At 42.3% G+C, this 21,752-nt stretch overlaps 1 protein-coding gene across 1 annotated transcript in view; it reads right to left on the reverse strand.

The window, feature by feature from the left end:
• ERICH6B (glutamate rich 6B) overlaps positions 1-21,752 on the reverse strand; it is a 56,678-nt gene that overhangs the window by 2,814 nt on the left and 32,112 nt on the right. Inside the window, exons 10-14 of the mRNA XM_063133195.1 lie at positions 11,365-11,429; positions 10,706-10,833; positions 8,409-8,497; positions 7,287-7,439; positions 3,802-4,030 (exon numbers count right to left, since the gene is read on the reverse strand). Of these exons, the coding sequence (XP_062989265.1) occupies positions 3,802-4,030; positions 7,287-7,439; positions 8,409-8,497; positions 10,706-10,833; positions 11,365-11,429 (664 nt within the window). The remainder of the gene's footprint in view (positions 1-3,801; positions 4,031-7,286; positions 7,440-8,408; positions 8,498-10,705; positions 10,834-11,364; positions 11,430-21,752) is intronic.

Raw genomic sequence — 21,752 nt, forward strand, 5'->3', positions numbered from 1 at the left:
GAGCAGAGGCTACTGCCTCGGATGCTTCTGCACCTGGACCACAGGTGCTCCAGTATTCCCCTCAACAAGCTGCAGAAGGGATTAGAGGCAATGCCACAAAAGAACTATTTCTCAGGTTCGAGAAGACGGGCAAATAGTCCACACCAGCTGTCTTCAATGGTCAAGTCCAAAGGTTTCCTGGATACACAAAGGAGGGTGAATTTTCAGGTAAGAGATGGATTTGTAAGATTCATAATTGGATAAGGATTCCTTGCCAGGGCCCTGCAACATACCTCAGGCAAGAACAAGGATGAAGGGAGACTGGTGTCAAGACTAAGGCCCTTTCTACACCTAAGGGTTATCCCAGGAAAATGGAGGGATCGTCCCTGCCTGCTCCCGGGATCCCCTGTGTGGCATTTAGATGCACAGGGATGATCCCAGGACGATCCCAGGCTGGTGTAGACATGCCCTGCCCTAAGTTCCTTCAAGAGCCCTTGAAAGTTGTAACGACTCCTTTCCAAAATCTTCAACAGAGTCATCCAAGTGGAATTAACCACCCCGCTAGACCCCAGACAAATCTTTATCCAATCAACAAACTATACATCATGGATCAATTCAAGAATCTTACAAAATGTGTTGATGGTAGCACTTTTTCTTATAATTGATTGCTACAGAGGGCAAAGATCTCAAGAACCCTGCAATAAAACAGCAGAAGCAGCTTTAAGAGAAGCTTCAAGGTGTCAATGGCATCCCTACATGGGTTGCCAGTTCTGTGTTTGTAAGTATGATATGATGCCAGAGGAATTTGCACCACCAGGGATGGGCAAATTCAGGAAGTCCAGGGTTGTGCTCCTGCTGTTGCACTACCTGCAGTAGCAAAAAAACTATCAGTGTCTTGGCATCAAAACTCAGTAAGAAACTGCTATGGAGGAGACTCAAAATGTACCTTAAGTACACACATGTACCTTAAAAACAAAATAAATGTGGCACCTTTGAATCTGTGACAGTATGCTTCCTAATTTTGGTGACAAACCTTTGATTTGTTTGTTTTGGCCACTCCACTGTCAAATTTCAGCAGTGCAGGAGTGGCAGTAGGGGGGATGGAGGCTGCACTAAGGGCGATGGGGGCACCGGACCTAGATCAGCCCTGCACTGAAGAATGACCTTCAAAATATCTCCTTGTTGCCCACCCTCAAGGCAGACTCATTCATTGATTAGGTCCAACTCAACCCTAGAGCCAAAAATTCTAACATTGAAACCAGAAGGAAATGGCTATGTCATTGGGACGTGTTCTCATGTGGACACTCCCTTCTCAGGCTTTGGATGTAGTGCTGGTTGAAACAAGGGGTAAGAAGGCTGTTCCATATCCAAAAAGAATGACAAAACCCTAAACCAGCAGTCATTTTGTATTCCCAAACAGCTGCACAGATTCCAGGATGCCAGCAACAGCAAACCCAAATGGACATCTTCATCTTCACAGAATTTAGGGGGCTCTGGAACTTCCAAGGAGGCCAAATCTCATTTCTATTGATTTATGATTTGGAGAGGTGAACATAATAAGAGGTGTTTTTTTCAGTGGGTCAATGCAAAAGATTCAAATCTCAGTTTTGAAACCATGCATAAAACAGGTGAACTTTTTGGAAATTGTAGTTGAAAAACATACACATGGTCTTTTGACCCGTTTTCCATAAACCCAGAGACAAAAATGCTCTTCTAAGATATGACAGTTATCATCCAGCACATCTTCAGAACAATCTACTATACAGTCAATTTCTAAGAATAAAATGCATTTGCTAAAAATATATATCAAGATTTCCTAAAAGAATCATCAGTTTTTGAACAATGTCCTCAAAGGAGAGAATACCTTTCCATGGTTGTAAAATCAGCTATGAATAAAGTCAACGCCTGTAAACGAGACAATCGTTTACGTCCCCCAAAAACAAGAAAAGACCTAACTGAACAGCCAGCAACATGCATTCTTCCATATAAGCATGTTACAAAAAAAACCTACAAGCATACATCTGCTCCAACTGGCATCTCATCCACGATTTGCCAGATTTAACAAGAAGACCCAGAATAACTTTTAAAAGAACAAAACACCTCAAAGATTGGGTTCCAAACCTTGCACGATTTGGAAGCTCTACTTCTATTAATACAGCCCAAAATAGTGTTTGCTTTTTTTGCAGCCACATCACACTGTTGGCTCATATTCAGCTTGTGATCTACAACAATTCCAATATCCAGTTACAAGATTACAGAGTTTGCATTTTATTTGTTTATTCTATTATTCCCTCTATTTCCTCAGTAGAACTCCAATGGGAGACTTGCCAGTGAGATACTGTGGCAAGGCAGTTGTAACGTTCCACCCTCCCTTCAAAGACCCTGGAGTGATGTTGTGCAACCGAGGCCATGGGTGTTTACTTCGAATTAAGTCCCACAGAGTTCAATGAGATTTACTCCAAGGGTTCCAACTATGTGTACATAGGATTGCTGGCACTTATTCTTGTCACCACTCACCCTCAGTTTCCATTTACAAAAGAATATTAATGACTCCCATTCCAGGCAGAAGATTCCTGACATGTGAGGCTAAAAGTGCAAAAGAATGAAGTGTTGGCAGTGGGTAACATTTCAATAGGACAGTTGAGCTGCAATCCAATTACACTTTCCTGAGAGTAAAGTTCACTGAAAATAGTGGAACTCACTTCTGAGTAAACATACACGTGATTGTACTGTTAAACATTTGAATCAACAGGACATAAAAATGCTTAACTTCAACAGTATCACGTCCACAGTATTTAATGGGAAGTAAAAGTTTTAAATTCTTCTACACTTCCAATTACAAACTAAACTTCTTTTTTTTCCTTCTGTTCCCCAAAACAGGTGTACCCCTTACTAACAAATTTAAAGCCAGTGCTTGGGCAACAAAACCAAACTACCTTCCCCATTGAGCCAAACGAAGTTATGTCTACTTATTCCACCTCCTCGTATTTTATTTTAGAAGATACAGAGCCCAAAATCTTGTCTGAACTTTGGTTACAGCCTACAAAATTCCAGACAGGTGCTTTCTTTATTTCCTACTAGCTGATATACCTGGCCCCCTAAGATATAGGTCTGCTAGGTAATCATCTTAAAGTAGTAGGCCAGTGCTAGTCCTGTGAGTTAACTTTTCAACGATTTAAATTTGTATCTTTTTTTCTTCTCTCACCCTCTCAACAACCCTGCAAGGTAGGCCAGTACTAGATCTGTGATGTAACTTTAAAACAAATTAAATTGTGGCAATGTGCCCATGCACTCACAATGGTCATCAAAGGCCAGTAAGTCTGACCTCCCACCCAAGGCATGCTGGGAGTTGTAGGCATACACCTTGGTTTTTCTTGAATTCTTAAAAAAATACTTAAAACTCAAGAAGCAACCATTCACCCACCCCCTGCCCTTACAGGCAGTGTGTGGGCTGTGATAGGAGAAGTCAGTAGGGAGACACACAAGCAGCAGTAGCCCTGTTTCCCCAGGCCTATGAAGGTCACTGTGTCTCTGATTTTTAATATGTCTATGGCTGAAAAGTACAGCAGCCATAAAGGGCCATTCCTCTTTATGGCCGCTCTAGTTTATAGCCATAGATATAGTAAAAAAAATACAGAGAGTTACAGTGACCTTAACTTCATAGGCCCTTTGGGTGGAGAGGGCAGAAACATTCCAGATTTTTCTTCAAACTTCTCAAAATCCCCCCTCCCAGATTTGTCAGCAAAAAACCTGACAAATCTGGGGATTTCCTGACAAATCTGGGGATTTTGAAACATATGGTTGCTCTACTCAGGCACTTACTTTTAGCCTTGCACCAACATTCAGTTGGAGGCAGTCATGAAGCTTAGTAAATGTTAGGAAGATCTGATCCTGGGCTTTAACTTTAACCTGGATGTAAACATTCAATTGAATGTAGATGGGCTGGAAAGGTGGTAGATGAGCATGGCAGCTGGTGTCCCACCAGTTCCAGTGTTTGTGTCTAATTCCATTCTGATCAAAGTAGGAGCCAAAGCAAAGATCCAGATTCATCCTATGGAAAACAACCAAATTAAAACGCATTAAAAGAAGTTCTTTGATTTTTCATGGAGGAAGAACAAATACAGCAGCAAAATTCCCAGCCAGAACCACCTCAAAATACACCTGTCCCACATTTTAAGGGTTTATTGCATCTTCACTTATTCCAGTGTAGTTTTCATGCAGGCCTCTATAGAACAACTTAAGCTATCGTCTTAAAGTCAGGGTGGGTGGGTCTCCATTGTAACAAAAGGTTGTAACAGAAGGTTTGCTCTTTGGGAGAACTATCCAATGATAGGAGATGAAGCATGAGAAAAGAAATGGCTTTTGGCTAGATGAAAGTATAAATATATGTATTTATTGTTTTTAAAATGAGTAACTACCGCTGCCTAGAATGGCTGTTAACTCTGCAAAAGGAAGATTTTACATCCCATGGCAGGTAGCAGAAATGAAGATAAACTTATGCTTTCCAATACACCAATGTAATGGTACAGTGTATATTTTTCACTGTGTATTAAATGCTGCAGTATATCCACTCAATGTAGCTTATGCCCTAGCATAACCAGGGTTTTTTTTCTGTTTCACCAGATCCAACTTTTTTTGCTAGTTTACATAGATTATGAATTGTTGCACATTGAGAACCAATGTGTCAGACTGCAGAGACCAACCCGTCTACACTTGTCTAGATGAAACTTACGTTTCTTCTGACTTTTAAAACCGTTCCACTTTCTGTTAAAATCGTTTTAAAACTAACAATGTGTCCCAACCTTTCGTTGTATTCAATGCCGTCTTTCAAAGTCATGTCTCGTGACCATGGTCTTTGCTTCCTGATTAGGACAAGTGAGGGCTTTTCTAGGGGAGGGAGAGCTGGCACAACGCGACGAGGGGGAGGGGGAGGGAGGGCGGTGAAAGAGGGGACAGAGGCTTACGCGTCGCCCCGCCTCCCTGCCGGCTTATCCCGGCAGGTCTAGCTCAGAGTCACCGGAAGAAGGAGGTTTACTTCAGAGCCGGTATGAGCATAATGAAGAACGTTCTAAAGAAGAGTGTGCCGGGGGGGGGGGGGGGGAACAATAGAAGAAAAGGTATTTCGATTGACTGGGCTCAAGTTGCATTTTGTAACGTAGCAAGGGAGGACGCAACAATGCACTTTGTAACAACAGTGTAATGAATAGTGTAGATCCTGCCCAAGACAGGTGCTCTTGAGACAGTCATGACCTCTCAGTATAAACTCACAGTGGTGTGAGGATAAAATAGGAAGGAGGGCCCATATAAGCCACACTGAGCTCTTGGAGAAAGGGCAGGAGAAATACATAATAAATAAATAAAATCCCTGACTCATAAAATCAGCTGTTTTCAGTTAGACAGATGAGCACTGATACATAAGGTAGGAGATTGGTATAGGGTGAATCAGGGTTCTTTAGGTGTTGACCAGTGTGGCAGCAACAACCACATTGACAGTGAAATGTTGTGCAGGTCTACTCAGAAATATGCCCTATTGGGACTTATGGGGCTTAATCCATGAGGACTGTGTGTAGGATAACAAGTTCAAACTCTGCTCTAATACTTTCATATATGCACCTCTTGAAAGACTGACCCCAGGGAAGTGATTGTCCTTAACTTTAGAAAGGGTTTATGATTAAAAACTGGTATAACATAACGGCTAATAGTGTGTGCTGAGAAATTTGTGATTCTAAACATGTTTTAGATTGAATAATGTAAAAAAGAAGACGTCCCAGTGGGCTCTTCACTCATAACGTGAATCCTGCATCCTCCTAGCTGCATAATAGATACACTTCCCAATGAATCAAATGGTTATTTGATATATAATGTTCCTCCCTTGCCTTTAAAAAATAAAATTAAAGGTCCACATGTACGTTTATCCATTGCTTCTTTACCTTGTATTTTCTAAAACCATGAAACCATTTAAAATCATACCAGAACTGCACTACAGATTGGTAGTGAGGTGTCAGACATCACAGGACCAGCCAGGAAGTACCGGCAAATAACTTCCATTTTTTCCTGTGCTCTATAATCCCCCCCTCTTTATTTTGGAAGGTATTGATGGAAAATAACAGGAAATTATGGTGACATCATTTCACTGTTGACCATTTTTTGTAGTAGACTAAAAAATTAAATTTCAAAAATTAGTTTTTTAAACTTGATAATTACTAGATATACTGTATTTATTATCTTCATGTAATTGGTTCATTACATATTAATATAAAAATTATTTTGTTGGGTGGGGGTAGTTAACCATGACATTTGTTTTTTATATTCAAACCTTCTAAATCATTACAAGCACAGAACAAGGTACAATGCAGTCTTGTGGCGAAGCAAAGACACCTTGATGATTTACATGGATTTGCTTTGGCACAGCTACATCTGACCAATTTCAGAAGAGATTCAGGAGCATATGGAACACCGTATGGAACTGTAACTGACACAAGGGATTTGATCAGTCCATCCTTTGTCCATCCGTGATCCACAGGATCTAGACTTGGTGGATTTCTTCTGATCAGTGATTGCCAGGGGCAGGCTCGGTAATGCACTCTTTTAATGTTTTCTGCAAATGTGTCATGTCTTCATTATTTTCAGGCAGTTTAAATCTTGAGTCATTCTTTAAAAGTGCTTTTATTATATCGTTTTTCGAAATCATTTTGGGAGGGAGTAAAGGCTGGGCAACAATATATAAATTAAATTCTAAAGGAAAATATTTCATAATCTAAAGCTGGGGAATTTCCCCAATTTTTGACCCCCTTGCAATAAAAAAATAAAAAATAGACTCCCTCAAGATTTCAAGTGAAAAATCATAACTTCTGGGGCTCATTTATTATTTTGAAAAGTGGGTGCAACACATATCACAAGCTTTGATTTTATATTGGATGTCAAAATCTCGTAACATCCTAGCTGGCGTTGGCTTGGTTGTCATCCAGTCATTCATTACACAAAGCCATGAAATTGTACAACATAATTAAATAAATTATTTAATAAATAAATTGCAGGGAACCAAATGTGGCATAAGAGAATCAGTAGGAGTGCAAAAGACAGAAGTGTAAAAGAAACAGTGGGGGCATAAGTGGCCCATTTAATTCTTCCCTCAGCATGGTATGTTTTGTATGCAAAATAATCACACATAGACTATATCTATGATGCTGATGATTTTACACAAATTCAGATTAAGAATTCAGAACACTTCATTCAGGAAATCTACAGGAAATCTACTTACCCTGTTTCATTTGAAAGGAACTATTGAAGGCTGTCTTTCTACCTACCTGATTTTTCCATTTTGATGATAACACGCTGCATAACCTTGATTTGTAAAGAATGCCTGAACTCCATGGGAACTGCTGTCATTTAGGATTATGTATGTGAACTGAGTGTCCTTTAGGTAGGTAATGAGAATGGCAGTATTACCTGACGGGTAACTGATTAAGAGCTAAGGAAAAAACTTCTTCCCATTTGTGCTTCATGTTAATTTTGTAACATTTTTTAGTGATAGAGTTAAGTATACCATGCACTAGCTTGATAAATACTTTTTCTACCCAGGGAGAATTTCAGTATGTGTTCTGGAATTTCCTCTGTGTTCCATTGTGTTGAGATGTCAAAAGATCTTTCCTTTGATAAGGGAGTTGCCCCTAAATGTGATCCAAATGACTACTTATGATTCTGAATGATCACAGGATACTTTGTCAGGCTCAGCAGTAATCTCTATTCTCTATGATATACCAGAAGTAATTTAGAATTCTTCAAAGTTTCTGTGCAGGCACACATTCTGTGCAGGCACACAGCCTGCAGCTCTGCTGAGCATCTTCAAAGTTTTCTAGAGCAGTGGCTCAAACCGTGTTTTTTTTTTGGTGCAGGGGCCAAATTCCAATTTGAGAAGGGTCTCAGGGGACTCAGCCCAATAATGGGTGGGGCCAAGGGCACAGAGTGGGGGCGGGCAGATGTATTTTAAATAATAACATAATAGTAATAATAATAATAATAATGAACACCGCATGTTCCATCCCAATTCATGCATTGAAAGAATAACAATCAGCAGGAAAGAAGGAGGAAGAGGTCTGTTGGATAGTGACACAGTGCATGCTAAACAGAATTCATTCACATGAAAAACACCCCTATACATAAAAATTACACCCTACTCAAGCAAGGTGGCAGAACTCTCCAAGCCGGCCGGCGAGGAGGGAGTTGGGTGGCGGAGGCAGCAAGGACGCCTCTTCCTCGTCTCTTTTACAGGCAAGTTACACGATCGTTTTCGGGGTGCACTGCGGGCGGATGGAAGCGCCCTGAGTACGACGTGTGGAAGTGCCCACAGTTTGCTTTTCACTAAAGAACTAAAACATTTCCTAACAGCCCATTCTTATCTAACTAAAAGCCTAATTATTGCTGGATATTAAACTTGGCCTGTTCCATTTGGAAACAGAATAAAGAATATATTTCCATCAGAATAGTATCTTTTCACAAGCTTCTTAGGATGGCAAATCTGGGGAAAAAGGCAAATAAAGTGGGTAAGATATGAGGAAACCAGAGTTTACAGTCCTTCTGAAACTCGGGCACAAGCCCGAGAAATATATTGGAGATCCCAGAGTCCTATGGTTCAACAGGCATGTGTACATCCCAATGAGAACCCAGTTTCAGAAATGAATGGTCAATGACTTTAAGCAGACAATAATGTCTGGACACATTAATCATAATAAAGCTTAGTGCTTTAATCATAATAAGATTTCAGATTTTGCACTTCTTGTCACCTGTCAACAATTTGGGGAGTCGTGGGGGGATCTACACATCATCGTGAAGGCGCTTGCGTGCGCCTGCAGTGCGCCCCAAAACTCATTGTGTAGATCCTGCCCTATCCTGGCCAGAAGAGGAGGAGGAGGAGGAGGAGGAGGAGGAGGAGGAGGAGGCCCCGCATTGCCCCTTGCGGGGACAGGGCGAAAAGTTTCCGGGCTCGGCGGTTTCGCTGGGGAATCCGGCCGTGTCCTTGCCGCTGCTGCCACTCACCTCCCCGCCGGCCTCCTGCTGCCGGCAAAAGAGCCACCCGGGTCGGCGAGCAGGGCGGAAGAAGGCGGGGCCGCAGCTTCTTCCGCCGAGCTCTCTGACCCGGGTGGCTCTTTTGCCGGCAGCAGGAGGCCGGCGGGGAGGTGGGCGGCAGCGGCGGCGGCAAAGATGCAGCCGGATTCCCCAGCGAAGCTGCCGAGCCCGGAAACTTTTCGCCCCGTCTCCGCGAGGGGCGATGCGGGGCCGCCGCCGCCTCCTCCTCCTCCGCCTCTTCTGGCCAGGATAGGGCAGGATCTACACGATGAGTTTTGGGGCGCACTGCAGGCGCACGCAAGCGCCTTCACAACGATGTGTAGATCCCCCCCTGCTGTTTCCTTTGGGGCTGCAAGGCTCAGTCCAAAACATCCCTATTGCTATTAAAGTTAACTGAAAATTATGGCCATGCAGAAGGGGCCATTCCATAGATCATGCAGTGAACTGTGAATCTTGGGGTGTTTAGAGGTACCCTCTCTGCCACCCCTTACTGTGGGGTTGCCCATCTCAGTCTAATGCATTGTTATGGCCATGCAGAAGGATACCTGATACTTTAGCCATGTGCAAGCAGGGGCCCAGTCTGAAGGAGCATGCATCAAGGAGAGACTCTTGGGATGCTTGGGGTCTTAGCTCAAACCTCCATGAGCAGTTTGGGGGCTCCTGCTCTTTTTTGTGGGGCTACCTGACACAGCCCAATGCTTTCCTATGTCCATTCTGAAGGATACCTAATATTGTGGTCCTGTGCAAGGTGGGGGCCATTCCAGTGGAGCATGCATCAATGAGAGACTCTTGGGATGGTTGAGGTCCTAACTTGAACCTCCACAAGCAGTTTGGGGGCTTCCTCTGTTTCTTGAGGAGCTTGTGCTATCATTTCCAATTATTCCTATGGCCATTTAGAAATACAGGCCTGTCATAAGGAGTTCGTGCTGGAGGGGGGCATATGTAAACATGGAAATATTCTTCGGCAGTTTTGGGCAAACCCTCCTCCACAGATCCGAGTCTTTTAAAACTGGTGCTTATAAAGCATTGTATAAAACTGCCATTGCCCGCGATTTATTGCATTTTGTTTTCTTTTTGTATTTGGAGATGATCCCTAGAACCGTTGTCATAGTTGTTATTCCTTAAATCCACTCTGTTCGGGAGTATTTTGATTCTGTGTATTTTTCTATGAAAAATAAATGTTTAGCCCCTTTAAGGATTTTGATTTGAAGATGATCCCTAAAATCCTCCAATGGTTTCCTATGGCCATTCGGAATCAACCAATGCATTTCAATGGCCATGTCCAGGGCTGCTTATCAAGGGGTGTATGACTGCAGTGGGTGGGGCAGGACTAAAAACAGACAATGCCCACCCACCCCTTTTTCTCTTTTCTTCTTCCTCCTTGCCCATAGATTATTCTTGCAGAGGGCTTTTGAAATTAGATTGCGGGCTACATGAAATTAGGCCCAGGCTGTAGGTTGCCCACTCCCGGATGAGGGGATGCAGGTTGACAGCTGTGTAAGAGGGAGTGTCGGACCCTGGATCTTCCTATGGGATGCAAGAGCAGGTACAGTTGGTCCCTGAAAGCATTTTCAGCAGAGTCACCTATCTGATTAGTGTATGGTACTCAGAGGGCTCCCCAGTTTGTGAGCAGTCTCAATAAATTAAAGGATCTACCCACCTTTAATTGTTCTGCTTTGAACTCCAAATCTATCCCCAGTAGTTCTTTGGGCTGCAGATGAGGCTTCTGAAGAGCAACACTTTGGGTTTGGGGTGGATGGTCTGATAATCTGAATTTAATTTTGACACCTGAAACAGTTGAGGAGGCGATTACTAAAACTATTTGGAATTTGGTCTATATGGCAAGGAAATCTTACCTTTGCCCAAATGGAAATGGACAGGAGACAGAAGCTAAACTACACCAGGGTGCCATCGTTACACAGGTTTTGGTCCTCATATTTCCCACCTGCTTTGGGGAAAGGATGAGGCCATCATCCCGCACCTTCGTCCAGATTTGGGGGGGGGGCAGGTAATATTGGATTGGGAAACTAAAAACATTAAAGAGTCTAACAGAATTAAGATTAAAACGATTCTTCTGGTTTAAGCGTTTGTGAACACTACTTCATCAGATGCAAGTGAGGAGTATGTGACAGGAATTGTTTATGGGTTTTGAAAGAGATTCAGAGATTCAGCAGAAGCTAAGGGAATGGCGGGGGGATTGGACGCTCTGGATTCCGAAATATTTATTTATTTATTTATTTATTACATTTATATACCGCCCCACAGCCGAAGCTCTCTGGGCGGTTTACAACAGTTAATAAATGGGAGGCTTATACTCACATGTACCAAACTTCATATACTGCTCAAGTACCTCCCTGTAGTTCTCAAAACCTCGCTCTTGTAGTCTAGGAGAAGTATATTTAAAAACAAATATTTAAAAGTTGAAAATAATTCATGGAAAGTGACAATGCCTTTTATGCAACATGTTTGGATTGGAATAGGGATGTGCACTAGAGTCGGACAAAGTCCGAAGCAGAAGCAGAAACAGACCATTCAGTCCAGCTCTATTGGTTCCCAAGTGGGCTTCCCTCGAAAGCCATCAGTACCAAAACTGCCAGTATTGGGCAAAAGGCAGGATACAAATAAATAAATAAATAAATAATAACAACAACAACAACCTTAAATTGCTTTTCAGTCATCATGACTCCCTAGCACCTGCCCCTGTATTTACAGATTTCTTGCCTGGGGATCTATGGTGTGTGCCATTTTCATACAACTTGCCCAAAAACACATGGGTGGGGAGGAAGCCAGACACCAGGAAAAACTTCCTGACTGTTAGAGAAGTGCAACAATGGAATCAGTTACCTCGGGAGGTTGTGGGGTCTCCCACACTAGAGGCCCTCAAGAGGCAGCTGGACAACCATCTGTCAGGGATGCTTTAAGGTGGATTCCTGCATTGAACAGGGGGTTGGACTCGATGGCCTTATAGGCCCCTTCCAACTCTGCTATTCTATGAGTCTATAAGCAAATATAAGCTGGAGGGCTGCTGCTAAGCCTGAGAGAGTTTGTTTGTCCCGCCCACTCCAACAGGTACTAAAGGGACCAGGGTGCTGGAGGTGCGAGCCGAAGGGCGAGAGCAAAAGGGCTCTCGGCCTGAGGCTCTCAGCCGTGGGCAAGAAGCCACTGGAGGAGTTCTGCCACCTTGCTTGAAGAACGGAGGCTGAGGAGAACTTCACCTGATAAAAACTGGCCCTCACTCAGCTATTCTACAACTCTACTATTCTACTACTCTACTCTACTACTCTGATACTCTGCTGGCAACTTTCCTAGATTAAAAAACAGACGCTAGGAATTATAACTTTGGAAAGTACAGTACTTCACTGTTTTAATCCGCTCTTTCTTTTACTTTGTGATAACCGGTGGCAACCTTTAAATGGGAAACAAAAAACGTGCGAGAACAAGCCCATAGACAGCTGAACACAACAAAGCACCTAAACAACTTAAAATTGACGAATTGTTTGCCTTTGAGGAAACCGTGAGTATCCCAGATTCAAACTTAGTGGTTTCAATTCCTACTGCTAATAGTTTTTCAGCTTTGGATATAGAAAATGAGCTTTTACCAGAATCCGCGGAAAACTCTGGCAATAATTCGTTTGTGTATGAGGAAGGAGTGTCCTTAGAGTCAAATGGGGTAGATAAGTCAGCTTCCGAGAAATCGCTCATTACAGAGAAGATACAACATACTGAACAGCAATTATACCCTTCAGACTTTGTGACAAAACAGTGCCTTTTAACAGCTCACACTGTTATTTCAATATATGAACGCCTAGAAAAAATTGCCAGACAACTTGAGGTTCTTAAACTCTCCTTTGATACTTTTACACAAAAGCATACAGTTCAACTTAACAGTACAGGATCTAGAAAGGAGGAAAAACCGGGAAGCAAAAAGACCACCTCAAATGATTCTAGTGCCAGTTTACTAGTAAGTTCAAAGGAGCTGGAAAAAGGAAATTGCAACAGGATTTTACAAGCAAATCAAGTTATGCTGCAAATAGCCAACAATAGAATAAACAATGGTAGATGGAGGTCGCATGGAACTATCAGGTTTTCTTTGAGCCAACTTCTACATATACATGCACATAGTATTAATATGACGGCTGTAGAATGGCTTCCTAGTGTACCAGCATACAAGAGAGTTATGGTAACATTCGAACAGTCTACAATTCCTCTCATGTTGATGAAAATGAAGCATTTTTTGTCCAATTTCCAAATAACACCAAAGAGAGTTTTTCGAAATCTAGTTATCACCCCCTTAATTACCCCAAAGTATAGCAGTGGGATGATTACAGAGGAAAGGAATACCTGCTCGTTAATCTCCAAAGAAACTCCTAGCAGGACTATACTGCATCCTAACCCAGCCAAAACTTCAAGCACCACAAGAGAGAAGCAGTCCTCGAGCCTGAGTGAACAAATTATTAATGAAGGAAAAAAAGACATTGCCACTAGACTGGATGATGTAAAGAGCATAATGCCAGCTATTAATGACTTGGCAGAACCACTGGTGAATCTAGAATCTATGGGGGATGCTCCTCATGCCGAGAGGAATATGGATGGGGGCTCAACGAATGAGAATGGTTGAGAAACTACAATTCTAGTACAACCCTTGGAGCCAAAGAGGGTTAATAATATACCATCTCCGCATGAGTTGTCTCCCAAACAAAAAAGCACTGCCCAGACAGAATCGTTGGAGATGTGTGACATTACAGACTTGACTACGCCAGTTTGACAACTAAACTTAATATCTGGGAACATTATGGGGTGGGCAAATAAGTTTTATGATGCAAATTTTGCAGTTTACTTGCAAAAAATTAAAATTCTTTGCTTACAAGAGACATGGGCCCCTGAAACTAATTTACCATCTCTCCATGGATTTTGATCTTTTTCTCTCCCAGCTATCAAGACATGTCTTAGAGGCCGTGGTAGCGGAGGCCTTACTATATTTATCTCAGTTGATTTGCATGTAGATATGCAAATATTGACTACTTGTTGTCCACAATACATACAGGCCCTACTTATTAAGAGTAAGCATTTTGGCTCTCTTATTTGTATAAATGTTTATTTTCCACCTAGCTTGTCAAAAAATGTAGGCCCTAATAGTATTTGGAATAGTCTATCTGAAACTCTTACCATCTTGGAGTGTCAATACCCTTCCACAAGGCTCATCCTGTGTGGAGATTTTAACGCTAGAATTGGGGCTGGTTCGAAACAAGTAGAGGGCACTAATTTTGGACAAGATGTCCAAGTTTCACCTGTTGCTAGGGTCTCCCAAGATACTAGTATAAACAAGCCAGGACTAAGATTTCTAGAGGTTCTCTCTTTGCATCAATTGCAATGTCTTAATGGAACCTACCAGGATATAACGCTGGGTACCTATACCAATGTCACCAACAGGGGAGCTAGCACAATAGATTATATAGCAGTTTCTGCCGATTTGCTCCCAGACATCCATAGATTTGAAGTTAACAACAGGGTTGAAAGCAATCATTTCCCTTTGTCGCTGCTATTTAATTTTGAAATGCTCCCCCTACCTCCATGTCCCTCTCAAAATTTAAATGGAATTCACGTGGGAGAACAGAGAATAAGGTGGTCAACCAATCTGGGCACTTCCATTTTTCAGATATTTTAGAGTCCAACTTTTAAATCCCTTTATCAAGAAATCTTACATTCTAATTAAGATATCTTAATTGTTTATCAAACCATTATTCAAAATCTTAGACCTAAATTGGTCTGTGACAAACAATTTAAACCATATAGAGTAGTGGGCAACAGATGGTTTGATCTTGAATGTAGAGACGCCCGGAAAGCATTAATGCATTATTCACGACAGGTATTTAGAAATAATGGTACTACCTCTCCTGTCATTCTAGCTTCTATGAGGGTATCTTATAAGGCACTCTTAAAACAAAAGAAAGACACATATGTTAGGACACAATGGAAACAATTAGCCCTAGCTGTAACGGAAAAGAACGAGAACCAGTTTTGGGATATAATTTCTGCTGGTATGCACACAGTTAGACCGGTAATCATAGGGCACATTTCTTCTCAGCAGATTTTAGCAGATTTTATGGAGCTACATTCCCAGGGAACCATCCTTCTAATGTTTTTGAAACTGCTTGTCTGCCTTATTGGCCCTCTGTGTCAGTGTCGGAGATAAAGAAGTTGATTGCAGCTCTTGCCCTGCGCAAGGCTTCAGGAGAAAATATGATGCCTCCAGAAATATTTAAATATTTTCCTGAGTGGTGGGCCCCAATATTAGCCAAAGTGTTTACTCATATTAATAATACAGGTATAATCCCAATGGGCTGGAAACAAAGTGTTGTTGTTCCTATTTACAAGAAGGGTGATAAGCAAGACCCAAACAATTATCGCCCTATTAGTCTTCTAGATATTGACTCCAAACTATACAGCAAACACCTACTAAAGAAACTGGAGGACTGGGAATTTACCAATCATATTATCCACCCTGAACAGGTTGGCTTTAGGAAAGGGCAGAGCACTATTGATCACTGTTTGACTCTTTAATTTTTAGCCCAACAAGGAATTGCTGGTCCCACCAAACATTTATTTGTTGCCTTTGTTGACTTAGCAGCAGCTTTTGATTCGATCTATAGACACTTGTTGTGGAATAAAGTGGCCAACACTAATATAGACAAGCGCCTATTGTTTCTAATTAAGGAACTCTATTCCAATACAACTGCTAGAATTAGAGTTGGTATTTCTGGCTCATTAACTGATTCTATCTCCACAAACAAAGGAGTAAAACAAGGATGTCTACTGGCACCATTACTCTTTAATTTATATTTGAATGACATAATTCCAGCATTGTCTGGCCCAGAATTTTTTCCGCCTTCAGTTGGGTCAAAGAAGATTTCTATCCTTTTATATGCTGATGATATGGTTCTAATTTCACTTACCCGTATAGGTTTGAAAAGGCTGCTCTCTAAGCTCAGTGTATTCTGCTTCCTGACTTGGAGCTGAGCAGAAGCAGGGAAGAGCAGCTGGCCCAGCTCAAGTAGGAGCTATAAAAGTAAGCCAGATTCCCAGGGAGCGAGCGAACAGGAAGAGCAAACAGGAGTTTGACAGGGGGAGTTCGGCAGGGGAGGTCAAGGGGGAGGCCTCTAAATAATAACAATAATAAAAATAAATAAAAATAAAAATTTAAAAATTTAAAAAAAAAACAAAGAAGGGGGCAAAAACAAAGAAAAACAAAGAGAAAAAAACCCACAAAACCACCACCAAAAAAAAAAAAAACCCAACCAAAAGATCTTACTTTCCCTTAAGACATCCTCATATAGTTGTGTACCTTCAGAGAGGACACAACAAAGCAAAGGCAATTCCACTATAATCAAAAAGGAAAAAAACCAAAGCAGAAATCGACAATATGGATGGAAAGGAGTCCCTAGAGGTGGTGACCTGCAAAGGGTGTGAAATGTTCCTGTTTCTGCCTGAGCTCAACATGGCGTATACCTGCAACAAGTGCAAGCTGGTGGCACTTCTGTAAGAAAAAGTGAGAGGACTTGAGCGGCGAGTGTCCACCCTCCAAGGAATAAGAGAAGTCGAGGAGTTCTTAGACCGAACGGTGGAACTGCAACAGCAACAAGAAGCACATGAGATTGAAGAACAACAGCCAGCTGAAGCAGAAGTGGAGTATGCTGAGGGGAGGGAAGCCAATGAAGAGGAAACTCCCTGGAAAAGAGTGACAGTTAGGAGCAGAAGAATTAGAAGGCATTCTGCACTGGTGGAACCATTAGAGTTAAGCAACCGCTTTCAGCTTCTGGAGAATGAGACTGAAGGACAGTTTGCAGAGGAAGAAGTGCAGGAGACACCATGCAACAGTGACCAAGAGGCAGAAGGTAGGTGAACCAAGAAGAAGAGAAGAGTAGTCGTTGTGGGAGACTCCCTGCTGCGTGGGATTGAAACCCAAGTATGTCGTGAAGACCCATGGACTTGCCAGGTGTGCTGTCTCCCTGGAGCACAGATTAGAGATGTGACTGAAAGGTTACCGAAGCTCATAAAGCCCACGGACACATACCCCTTTCTTCTCATCCATGTGGGAATGTCGCCAAGCAGAGCTACGAAGAAATCATTTCAGACTTTGAAGCTCTGGGAAGGAAACGGAAGAACTTTGGGGTCCAGGTAGTTTTCTCATCCATCCTCCCGGTTCTTGGAAGAGGATTAGAAAGGGAAAGAAAAATACTCCGGATGAACGACTGGCTTCGAAGGTGGTGCCGTCGTGAGAGTTTTGGATTCTGGGACCACGGGCTACGCTACTTGGAACATGGACTGCTGGCAAGGGATGGGTTGCACCTCACAAGGGCTGGAAAGAATGAGTTCGGCCACAGCATGAAGAACTTGATCAGGAGGGCTTTAAACTGAATCTTACGGGGGCGGGAGACGCAAATTTCGAGGCAACAATGGATGAAGGCCAATGCACCACAGTACAGAGAACAGCTCCAATAGTGTCCCAAAATAGTGTCTGCAACAATGTAGGAACAAAGCCAGACTATAAAACACATGGTCTTCGATGTCTATATACTAATGCCCAGAGCATGGGAAACAAACAGAATGAACTTGAACTCTTATTACATGAAGGCAAATACAACTTGATAGGTATAACTGAAACTTGGTGGGATGACTCTCATGACTGGAATATAGCAATTGAAGGATATAACTTGTTCAAAAAGAACAGAAGAAATAGAAAGGGAGGTGGAGTTGCACTATATGTTAAAAATACCTATCCCTGCACAGAAATACAGGCAGATGAGACTGGGAGCCCCATTGAGAGCGTCTGGATTAAAATAAATGGGGCTAGGAATAAAAAGAATATGATAATCGGAGTCTACTACCGACCACCCAATCAAGGAGAAGACGAGGACGAAACTTTTGAGAAACAAATTGCCAGTGTTTCAAGGAAGTGTGATGTAGTAGTGATGGGGGACTTCAATTACCCTGATATCTGTTGGGAGACCATTACTGCCAAAAGCGGCCCTTCCAAGAAATTCCTGACATGTATGGGTGATAACTTTCTCCTACAGAAAGTGGTGGAAGGAACTAGAGGATCGGCAATCCTTGACTTGTTATTGACCAATAGGGATGACTTAGTGGATAAAGTGGCAGTTACGGGAACTCTGGGGGAAAGTGACCACGTCATACTTGAATTCTTGATTATGAAGGAGACAAAAGTCGAGCGTAGCCATACACGTACTCTGGATTTTAGGAAAGCTGATTTTAATAAACTCAGAACTATAATAAGTAAGGTCCCGTGGCAAGGGAGCCTAATGAGAAAAGGAGTGCAGGATGGGTGGGAGTATTTAAAAAAGGAAATTTTAAAGGCACAGTTACAAACAATTCCAACAAGGAGAAAAGATAGAAGACAACAGAGGAAACCAATGTGGCTCCACAAAAAGCTTAGAGATGACCTGACAACAAAAAGGGATGCATATAGGAAGTGGAAGGAAGGCCAGGCTACAAAAGAAGAGTACAGACAAGTGGCGCAGAAGTGCCGAAATGGCGTCAGGAAGGCTAAAGCTGTGAATGAGCTGAGATTAGCGAGGGATGCTAAAAGCAATAAAAAGGCTTTCTTCAGATACATGAGTAGTAAAAGACAGAGGAAAGAAATGGTGGTTCAACTGCTTAACGAGGATGGCAAATTGATAACAGACAACAAAGAAAAGGCTGAAGTGCTCAATTCCTACTTTGCCTCGGTCTTCTCCCAAAAGCGGGTCTATGACCCCCCTGGAAAAAGTGAAGCAGAAGTTGAGGGGGCAGGATTGCAGTTTGAGATTGATAAACAAATGGTCAAAGAACACCTAATTTCCTTGAATGAGTTCAAATCTCCAGGGCCCGATGAACTGCATCCAAGAGTAATGAAGGAGCTAGCGGAAGAACTCTCAGAACCTTTGTCTATTATCTTTGCAAAATCATGGAAGACGGGTGAGGTGCCGGATGACTGGAGGAGGGCTAACGTTGTCCCTATCTTCAAAAAGGGCAAAAAGGAGGAACCTGGGAACTACAGACCAGTCAGTCTGACATCCATCCCTGGGAAAATTCTGGAGCAGATTATAAAGGAGTCAATCTGTAAACACCTTGAAATCAATGCAGTGATTACTAGAAGCCAACATGGATTTGTCAGGAACAAATCCTGTCAGACTAATTTGATCTCATTTTTTGATAGGATAACCTCCCTTGTGGGCTGTGGGAATGCTGTGGACGTCATATATCTTGACTTCAGCAAAGCTTTTGACAAAGTACCACATGACATTCTGATTAACAAACTAGCTAAAAGTGGGCTAGATGGAACAACTATTAGGTGGATCCACAGTTGGCTACAGAATCGGACTCAAAGAGTACTTATCAATGGAACCTTCTCAAACTGGGGAGAGGCAACGAGTGGGGTGCCGCAGGGCTCAGTCCTGGGCCCAGTGCTCTTCAACATTTTTATTAATGATTTGGACGAGGAGGTACAGGGAACGCTGATCAAATTTGCAGATGACACAAAATTGGGTGGGATAGTTAATACCCTGGAAGACAGAAAAAATTTCAAAGTGATCTTGATAGGCTGGAGTGCTGGGCTGAAAACAACGGAATGAAATTTAATAGGGATAAATGCCAAGTTCTACATTTAGGGAATAGAAACCAAATGCACAGTTACAAGATGGGGGACACTTGGCTCAGCAATACTACAAACGAGAAGGAACTTGGAATTGTTGTAGATCGCAAGCTGAATATGAGCCAACAGTGCGATATGGCTGCAAGAAAGGCAAATGCTATTTTGGGCTGCATTAATAGAAGTATAGCTTCCAAATCACGTGAGGTACTGGTTCCTCTCTATTCGGCCCTGGTTAGGCCTCATCTAGAGTATTGTGTCCAGTTCTGGGCTTCACAATTCAAGAAGGATGCAGACAAGCTGGAGCGTGTTCAGAAGAGGGCAACCAGGATGATCAGGGGTCTACAAACAAAGCCCTATGAAGAGAGACTGAAAGAACTGGGCATGTTTAGCCTGGAGAAGAGAAGATTGAGGGGAGACATGATAGCACTCTTCAAATACTTGAAAGGTTGTCACACAGAGGAGGGCCAGGATCTCTTCTCGATCCTCCCAGAGTGCAGGACAAGGAATAACGGGCTCAAGTTAAAGGAAGCCAGATTCCGACTGGACATCAGGAAAAACTTCCTGACTGTTAGAGCAGTGCGACGGTGGAATCAGTTACCTAGGGAGGTTGTGGGCTCTCCCACACTAGAGGCCTTCAAGAGGCAGCTGGACAAGCATCTGTCAGGGATGCTTTAGGGTGGATTCCTGCATTCAGCAGGGGGTTGGACTAGATGGCCTTGTAGGCCCCTTCCAACTCGGCTATTCTATGATTCTATGATTCTATTTTGTACTGAAGAAAAACTGAGCATTAATTATACTAAGACAAAGGTGATGGTGTTTGGGAAAAGACATTCTCATTTCCAGTGGTCTATCAATGGTCATCAGATTGAACAATGCCGGGAATTTAAGTACCTTGGCATTCACTTTGCAGAGAACCTCTCCTGGAAGCCACATATAGAAGCTACTAGAGCAGTGGCCTTGAGATCTATTGGAGCAATCCTTAGATTTTATTACACTACAGGAGGACACTTGGTTGTTCCAGCTCTGAAAGTATTTCAAAGTAAAGTCATTGCCCAGATCTTGTATGGTGCTGCTGTCTGGGGCTGGGATGACTCTCAAATGGTTAAACTGGAGGCACTTCAGAACACATTTCTTAAAAAAACTGTTAAGACTTCCTCCAGGCACTCCTGCAGCATTGGTCCGGACAGAAGTAGATCTCCCCTCTATTAGATCTCGCATTCATTTTATTTTATTTAACTATTGGAGAATTGTACAGGATTCTTCAGTTGGGATTTTCCCCAAGCTATGTTTTGAACAGCTATCAAACTGCAAAAGCTGGAGCTCAAGATATTACAAGTTGCTTGAATTGTATCCTACTCTTGACAACTTTTCTGTCTTGAACTCAAGGGAGAAACTTCGGGAATACATTTTTAACTATGGTGCTCAGCTGGACAGACAAGCTATTAACAATTCCAAATTTTCAAAATGGTATAGGCTTTATAAATTTGACCATCAAAGGGCTGTTTACCTGGTAAAGCTTACATCCCCAAAGCTTAGGCAAGCATTTACAGCCCTCCGTTTTCAAACTATGCCTACAGCTGTGACGGATGGCAGATATCAGCGCACCCCTTTGGCCCTTATTCTGTGTATTTGTGGGGGCCCAGAAATTGAGGATCTGCCTCATTATTTGTTCTTCTGTTCTTTATACTCTGAACCAAGAACCAAATTTTTGGAATCTATTCTGTATCAACTACACTTCAATACCACTTCAGAAAAGATTTTCTATCTCCTGTCTGACACTGACTCTAGGGTAACGCACAAAGTATCTCTTTTTGCCCTGGCAGCAATGAAAATTCGGGCAAGATTTATTACTGAGATTGCAGTTGACTGTGCTGGAGATGCTGTTATCTAACTACAAATTTTATATTCAAATTATACTTTTAATTGTATTGAATTTTATTCTTTTATTATGTATGAACTGTTTGTGATTATATGTAGTACTTTTATATTGTTGTTTCTTCATAGTGTATGTATTCTGTATGCGAATGGCCTATGGCCTAAGCATTAATAAATTACTACT

Source organism: Elgaria multicarinata, chromosome 8 (assembly GCF_023053635.1).
Source record: "Elgaria multicarinata webbii isolate HBS135686 ecotype San Diego chromosome 8, rElgMul1.1.pri, whole genome shotgun sequence".
Lineage (NCBI taxonomy): Eukaryota > Metazoa > Chordata > Lepidosauria > Squamata > Anguidae > Elgaria > Elgaria multicarinata.